The sequence below is a fragment of the Diabrotica virgifera genome, chromosome 9, assembly GCF_917563875.1.
Source record: "Diabrotica virgifera virgifera chromosome 9, PGI_DIABVI_V3a".
NCBI lineage: Eukaryota > Metazoa > Arthropoda > Insecta > Coleoptera > Chrysomelidae > Diabrotica > Diabrotica virgifera.
In genome coordinates this window covers 104,782,986-104,791,782 of record NC_065451.1, presented here as the reverse complement: position 1 = coordinate 104,791,782, position 8,797 = coordinate 104,782,986, and the positions used below count along the sequence as shown (strand labels likewise).

At 41.4% G+C, this 8,797-nt stretch overlaps 1 protein-coding gene across 1 annotated transcript; it reads right to left on the bottom strand.

Moving 5' to 3' along the window:
* Positions 1-7,961: 7,961 nt before the first annotated feature.
* On the bottom strand, positions 7,962-8,435 carry LOC126891203 (activity-regulated cytoskeleton associated protein 1-like). The gene has a single exon (XM_050660385.1). The coding sequence runs from the start codon at positions 8,433-8,435 to the stop codon at positions 7,962-7,964; it is 474 nt and encodes a 157-aa protein (XP_050516342.1).
* Positions 8,436-8,797: the final 362 nt, after the last annotated feature.

The window sequence follows — 8,797 nt, the reverse complement described above, 5'->3', positions numbered from 1 at the left end:
CGGTGAAGTCTAGATCTTCCATTTGATGGAAATTTTTCTTACAATTCGTTTCTAGTGTATCTTTCATGGCCTCTGCTTTGTCCTCGTCTGTATATACGATTCCTGTTTCTCCGTGTAGAGGTGGAATCGGTTTTCTATCGTTTCTAAGTACTGCTGATACTTTCCAGAATGCAGATTTATTTGGATTTAGGCTTTGGATATATTGGTCCCAGCATTCGCTTCGGTGCTCTTTTAACTGTTTTTTGACCTCCCTGTCTAGTTCATTTGCAATTCTTTTATCTTCTCTGTTTCGAGTTCGTTATGCTCTCCTTCTTCTTCTGTTCTTCTCTTTTATTAGTTCTTTTAATCCAATAGATATTTCTCTGAATCTTCCTCTTTGTGTAGCTATGCTTTCGGTTCTGGTGCTAACTTCCATTGCATTTTGTATTGTCTGTTCTAATTTTATTATGCTTTCGTCCAGTTCATTTGTTATTTATTGTGGGTATAGCTCCTATGTTCTCACTCATCTCTCTTCTGAAGTTTTGCCAATTTATTATCTTCTTTTTACGTGGTTCTACTTGGTTCAAATCTATTGCCCCAAGTGTCATAACTATTACGTTATGTGTGGAGTCTCCTTCGTTTGCCGTTATTATCTCGTGTTGTAGTCCCACATGGTGAAGAATTGCAATGTCTAAGTATGTTGGGATGTTATCTCCCTGGAAGCATGTTGGGTCTGTGGGTCCAGTTACAATAGTGTTATGCTTGTTTTCGAGATAGTTACAGAGCCGTCTGCCATTGCAGTTTGTTAGTCTGTCGAACCAGTTGGGCGACCTCGCGTTTAAGTCACCGATAATCACAGTGGGCTCGTCTGAGTCCAGGATGAGATCAAGATCTTCTCCCAGTACTGGATCAAGTGGCCTCACATACACCGAAGCAATTTTCAGTGTATGGTTAGCCGCATTGATCCGCACCAGGGTAGCCTCCATGGTGACCAGACCATCTGGTGTTGGAACTTGATGGTGTTCAATTCCTTTTTTCACCATAATGGCCGTGCCACCGGATCTCCCTGTCCTGTAATTTCTATAGATGTCATAGCCCGGGAACTTGGTTTTCACTCTCTCGGTGAGTTTGGTTTCCTGCAGTGCCATGACATCTATATCGAGTCTGTTGGAAAACTCGTCTAAAGTGTTAATTTTCGAGCGTAGCCCGCCCGAGTTCCATGACCCAATTTTAAGTTCGTCCAACTGGTTGTTCAACATTACTGGGTGTTGGAGAGTTTGAGCGCATCGAGGGCAACAGTCATAGTTTGGAACATGTTAGCGAAATTTGCCATAGCGGCGTTAATCACGCTAACAAGTTCTTGTTGATTGGGGTTTTGTGGGGCGCTCTGGTGGTTGGAGCTTTGGCTTGTGTGGCTGCAGCATAGCTAATGTTGGGTTTAACAGGTGCACTTGGTGCACGTCTGCTTTTTGGGAGTGTTGGAACCTTTGGTCTGTTTTGGGGTGCTCTTTTGCATCCCCTGTAGCTAGCTGTGTGCGCTTCCCCACAGTTTGCGCATTTTGCTGGTGACTCACGATCTTTCGTGCAGTCTTCTGTTTTGTGGCCCTCTCCACACTTAACACACCGCGAACTGCAATGACAAGACCTTGAGCCGTGGTAAAAGTTCTGGCAATTGTAGCATTGCAGCACTTCTTTTTTTGTGCGAAATTCATCCTCGATGGTGACCTTCATGAAGGAGAGGTTACTTATTTTGGCCATTTTTCTTCGTCCTTTTCATCGATGGTGACTATGTAAAGTGGTAGTTCTTTCTTGTCCGGTTTCCTGGAAATCATTCTTTCCAGTCCCCGGACTTCAACACCGGCTTTTAGTATTTCCTGACCTAACGCTCTTAGGTTTAAGCCTGTGTTTAGCCCTCTAATTATTTTTCTCTTGGCCCTGTTTGTTTCTACGTCGATTGGGTATGCTATGAAATCCACTTTGGGTCTGTGGCTTTCAAGGACTTTGAGCATCCCAAGGTAACCTTCTCTTTCATTGGTCTGTATTACTATCGACCTTCCAGACTTCGCGAATTTATTCACGGACCCTATGCCTTTGCTTGCCGCTGTTGCTAAAATCCTTTGGCTTTCGCCTACAGACTTTAGTATGATCGCTGGTGGTTTTTTGGTCGTAGTTGCTACCACCTGGTCGTAGCCTTGCTGGCTACCTCTACTGTTTTTTGTTTTTTTGTGCTACGTTGACTTAAGCGATCTGTTATTTCTTTTTCTTGTCTCTCTTGAATTATGGCCATTTGGATTTCTCCAACGCCAGTGGGCTTGTTTACTACCACAGCAGGATGAGATGTTCCATTATTATCAGTGGTAGCAGGATTTGCTTTTCGCTTTTTCGGCTCTTCAACCTTTTCAGCATTGTCTGCCTCAGGTTGGGTGTCGTCATTGCATTCGCGTTTATTTGTGGCTTTTCTGCCGTTTCCTGTAATTAGGGAATTGGTAGGCATTTTCTCCAGCGTTCTTGGGTGGGGCTTGAGGGGTTCCGCGGTGTTTTGTTAGCCTGCTTTTCCTCGATGCGCCGGGAGTATGCGTTCGCTTTGTCGAACTCCGTGGGGTTGGAAACCTGAAGGGTTTCGGAATCGCGGGTTTGGCTTGTTATTTCAGAAACCTGAGGGGTTTCAGAAACCTGGGGCAGATCTTTATAAATTTCTTTGATTTCTTCTTCGGAGAGCTTATCGTCGATCATAGACTCATCTTCAGAACTAGAGTACTCTTCCTCCATCTCCGACTTGGGGGAAGAGGCTCTAGGGGCGGACTCGTCGCCAGAAGCATTGTCGTCAGACGACTCATGCTCTGACTTCGAGAGGGATTCGGGTAAGGTGGGTTTTTCAACATTATGAGCGGAATTGCTCGGTGAAAGCTCAGTGCTTTCTAAAGACAACATTTTCTTACTTGGAAGACTCTGTTTTTTGCGGTTGGATGAACCGCTGTTCATCCAATTTCTGGGTGCCGTCCCAGGGACCTACGCGGCTGTTCACGCCCTAACTTGCGCTAGGGAGGGTTCCACTTGCGTTTTCTCAGCTATCAGGCCCAGGTGTCCGGGTCTGTCCGATGTGAAATACAAAATTTCCACACCTTACATTGTCCTTCCTACGGAGGCACAGATAGCTCCCGACAGGCACAAGGCCCGCTCGCTTCTTCACTGGCTAGTCCTGGATTGTGACCTCCCAAAGAACTCAATGAAAGATGAAATTCCCTCGGTTAATCACATCCAAAGATGTCGCTTTTGCCTAAGCGCGTGGATTTCTCTTCCCGCTTACCGTGTCTTACTCACGGTGATCTGAAAAGATCAGCAAGGTCGAGTCGTCCCCACTACTTCGGTACTACAGCTCCGTACGCGTCTGCACTGTTCAGCGTCTGACGCTGAACACTCTCAAAGTCTATGACTCTGAGAGAGAACCGAGAAACTGCGTCGCTTTTATGGACTTCCTCGGCTACTCTGTGTATGTAAAAAGTGGGTGGAGTGTGAGTGAAATCAGAGAGGCGGAGCCTGTGCAAAATCAGAGTGAGATCTGGTGTACAACTGATCGCCTCTGATATCAGAATTTCAATCAGTTGCTCCGTACGCTCGTAGAGAGAGGTAGTTAGAATGTCATGATGTGTACGTGTTGCCAGTACGAGTCCACACAGTCTCACTGACTCTCTCATGGGGTGCGGGATAGCATGTCTGCAATACTATTTGTTCTCCCAGGTATATACTCTATCCTGAGGTCATAACTCTGCAATTCCAGCGCCCATCTTGCCAATAGTCTTGTTGGAGATCGTAATGTCATGAGCCAACCCAAAGATTGATGATCAGTTTTGATTATTACAGGTGAATTTTCAATATACCCTCTGAATTTAAATGAATGGGATTGTGAAATCCGCTTGTCGTAAGATTGGAGCACTTACCAGGAGATTCTTTAAATCACTATAAGCATGCATTTGAGTTTGTTTCCAAATCAACTTTGCATTTTTCTTCATTAGATCAGACAATGGCTTGGACACTTCCGCAAAATTGGGAATGAATCTTCGGAACCAACTGCAAGTTTGATGAAAAGATTGAACGTGTTTCACATTACGTGGAGCCCGCATCGCAACTACAGCTTCTACCTTGCTTGGATCTGTAGCGATACCTGATGCGGTTATCAGATGTCCTAAATATCGTACAAATAGTCGGACAAAAGTACACTTATCGCGATTGACGCATAAGTTAAAGGTTCGGAGTCTTTCTAAAACACAACTAAGTTCCTGAAGATGTTTTTCAAAAGTGTCTGATATTACAATCATATCATCTAAGTACGCTAATATTAGTATACCCTGTAAACCACGCCGGTAACGGTCAATCAACCGCTGAAAAGTTGCCGGTGCATTACGTAATCTAAATGCCATACGGTTGAAACGGTATATACCAAATGGAGTGATAAATGAGGTTTTGTCTCTATCAGCTTCTCGCACAGATACCTGATGGTAACCGCTCTTCAGATCCAGAGTAGACATGTACAATCATGTAGATTTAATGCATGCTCGCAGCATGCATTAAATCGTCCATCCTTGGAAGAGGGTATCTATCCGGTATAGTGATACTGTTACGCCGACGGTAATCAACGCACATTTTATAACTACCATTTTTCTTAGCAACCAATACGGTGGGTACGGCATAGGCGGAGTCACATTCCTCTATTATGCCTTTATCTAGCAGGGAGTCAACTTTGGATCGTAAGATCTGTGACTTTTGAGGTGTCACCCGGTATGGTGGCACAGCTATAGGCGTATCGCTTGTTAAATTTATACAATGCTCTGCATAAGGAGTGCGCTCAACAAAAGTTGTTGGAATAATCTTGTCCAGAAGAATGACAGGACATTCAAATACATGAGCACACATGATGCGCGACTTGCCATCCGCAAGGACCATAGTTGTATCCTTGATACTATAAGGCAGCGGTTCTCAAACTTTTTTAGTCGCGGCACCCTTGTAGGGCTAAAAATATCTCGAGGCACACCATCCCTTGAAGCGATTTAGGAAACGACAAAAAATGAAAAAAAAAAAATACAATTCTAAGGCTCATTTGTTTTCAATATAAACTTTATTTCAGATCAATAAAATACAGTACATTTGTTATTCAAATATCCTTACTTAATGTGATGAATGAAACTGTTTCGATGATGTTTTCATTATATCCTACATAATTATTGAAATCTTTGTAAGTTTGACTCTCAAATCCCTTGATGCTTAAAGTTTGCTCCTGTATTTGTTTTTAATGTAAGCATATGCGGAGAAAGAAGACTCGCAGAGATAAGTCGATGTGAAACACACAAGTTTTTTCACTGCAACCTTGTCAACAACATTATTTTCTGAATATACCTGCATCCAGAACTCTTCTTGGCTTCCTTCACGGTATTTGAATTTTAAACTGCTATCTTCGCTGATCTCAAGTAGATTTTGAAAAACTTTATTTGGCATTCTGACAGGTTTATTTTTTGGGTGGCACGAAAACGGGTCGATCATCCAGTTATATGTCATCTGAGTCAATGTCAGTAAAATAGTTTACAATACTTTCTTACAAACCTTGCAAATGAGCAATAACAATTTCAAAGAAGTTCGTTTGAGGATTAATTTCATTTGTTATAACAAATTCCTGTAATCGAGAGAAATTTGTGCGGTTCCTCTTTTCAACACATGCTTTAAAAAATGTAACTGTTTTACACAAGGCTTTGATTGTCTTAAAATTGTTTCCCTCGATAGCCACAGCACAGGACCTCTGTGTGAAGCAAACGATTGAAGTGATCCATACCCATATCTTCAGCGGCGAGCTTTAAAAGGCGTGCTTGAAGTGGACGGCTCTTTACATGCTTAATTATTTGCACAGAACCATCCAATACATCTTTTAAATCTTGCCAATATTTTTAGTTCGGCATTTTTAGTTGCCAAAGAATGGCGATGTAAGATACAATGACCGATGGAGGCATTTTCTGCCACTACCTTTATTCTAGACACCGCCTCTCTAATTTTACCAACCATTGCAGCCTCTCTATCACCGCAAATATCCACACATTTACTCCACTCTATATCATTTTTTCTTATATACTAGTGGATAGCCTTGAAACCTCACAAACACAAGCAGAACAGCAAGTCCAGCAACGTCGGTAATAGTGTGAATTCTCTTGCTTATAGTGCTGTTTGACATCTGCACATTATCAATCTTCTTGGTCATATCTGAACCTCACATGCATTGTACGACATCCTTCACGCAAGGTTTAATCAGTTCCTCGGCAATGGTATGGGATTTCCCAGCTTTTGCAATGTGCAAACCAACAATAAATGATGCAGACATTTTTGCAGACTCTTTCCATCATGCATGACCCTGCCTGAAGAGATGAAGCACGACGTTTGAAGGTTTCTTCGGCCTTATCGGCTAAACCAGGATAATTACTTTCCAAAAGTCTTTTTAATTCAGATGGAACCAAGCACCCATTAGCAACAATTTTGTAACAATTAACGCATTGGCCTTCTGGTGCCTGTTCGTTGCCATCTTGAATAAAGCCAAATATAACGTGAGATACCTTCTTATTTTTCCCCGAATTTCTTTTTGGTAAAGAACCTGCTTTCCACGAATTGAGGGAGAACAACTTGGACGAGCTGGACTCGAATGGATCTCGTGGACATTTGCATTTTCTCCATCTCTGCTAGTTGTCACTGAATCAGTTGATTCAGATGCTTCAGTGACTTCAGTACATTTCCTTTTTAAAGACCCAGATTTCAGCCAATTTTCTATTATTTCGGAATGAAAAAAAAAAGTCCCAAATAAAACAGAGCAAAATATTGCCAACAATGAAAGGTATTTTCCAACCATAATAGTGCAAGACATATTTTATGGCAAAAATAGCAACAAAAGTACATTATATTATACATATTAATTCCAATGAACCTTCGTCACTTTTCTTCTGCAGTTATATCTAAAACTTCCACTTTGAAATCTATCTCTAATTTTTACAAAACTCACTTATCGGCTGCAAGAATTAAACTGTGGAATATGGAATGAATGCAGGTATTTATTTATTAATATTTTTTTTTAATTTAATAGAAGTCGCGTCGGTCGAATTCGGCTGTTTGTTTCTCAGTCGCCATCGAGAATACACAAGTACAAAAAACAAAAAATAGTCAAAATGTTTCAATTGGACGGTGGCACAGCGGCTGGTTGTTCGACTTTTCTAAATGTTCCACGTCACCCTTGGCAAATGCTTGAGGCACCCCAGGGTGCCGCGTCACCCACTTTGAGAACCTGTGCTATAAGGAACATTACCATCGATTAGATGATTATACAACCTTAAACCAGCGATGCGACATATTATGCACATCCTTGTAAGCCTTGGATCGATATAGGAAGAAGGGGTCTCAGATTATTAGAATTTGTATCTGTCATAAGAATTTCTAAGGAGGCAACATTTTGTGTTAAAGTTGACGCACGTGCAGTATTTCTGCAAGTAGGACAGTTAGAACGGATAAAACCTGGCGTATTACAGCCATAACAATAAATTGTCGCAGTCTGTGAACCTAGAAGAAGGTTTGGATGCCACATTTGCTTTGTTTTCTTTGGAATGGCTAGAAAGAGACTGTTACTCATATTTTCGGCAATCGGCCTGAAGGTGGCCGAAATGTTTACAGAACGTGCTCTTGGGTCTAACCTTAGATTTTACTTGATTCGGTTCTTGCATCCTCACGGAACGCGACTTTGTTCGTTATCGCTACTTAACTTAGATTCTAACAACGAAGCTTCAATATCTTTTGTTTCTTTTAGCAAATGTTGAAATGTTTGAAATCTATTAGGCGGAAATCTTTTTCTTATCTTCCGTTGCAGTAATCCGTACACCATATCCAATTTAGCTTCTTATGACAGAGTGTACGGTAACTGTGCAAATAATGCTCGTACATTGCAAACGAACAATTCGATCTGTTCATCCGTGTTTTGTTCGCGCGCGGATATCTCGGAAAATTAAACAAGGCGGTAGTTTTTTGGAGAAAGAATCCTTTAATGTTTGCACTGCATTGGCCCAGGTTAAAGTCGAGGTTTTTATCCCCTGCCACCAAGTTGCGGCAGTACCATTAAGTAACATGGACAATCCACGTAGTGCATTGTCGTCGCTCACGTGTGTACATTCCTCGAACGTAAGAATATTATCCAGAAACGCTTTTACATTGGCATGCTCACTACCGTCGAAACGAGCGGTGCAGTTTACGAAATTTCCCGTCATTGGTGACAATGTAGGAGTAGCCGAACTCTCACGTAGTCGGATTAAAAGTTCTTCGTTAGTTCCCAATGTCGAACTTCGCAATTCTTGAATTAAGGTAGTAAATTGAGCGTTTGACATTGCAATCATATTTTCAGAGACTGAACTGACCTGTGTATCACTAGTACGTCTACGTGGCATGTTGTAAAAATAAATAATAACTTTGAAAATCCAAAAGTATAAATTCAAATGCAAAATGTAGGTATTTTATTAAATAAAAGCCAAAACTACCATGCAGTTTCTCAAAGTAAAGTGAAATAAAATTAAACAGAATATTTTAAAATTGTTGAAAGCTTTTTACTTTGAATTGAAATTAGAAACCCAAAATTAGTTAATTTCAGGCAACCTTTATCTGGCAACGATAAGAAATCAGCAAAATTCTCTACGAAAAAATATCGTTGGATTATTAGGCAACCAATACTACCGCTTGAAGTTATAAGCGATTAACGATCGCAATCGGTTTTGGCTGATTGGAAGTATTGAAAATCGAAAAGATCCTACCT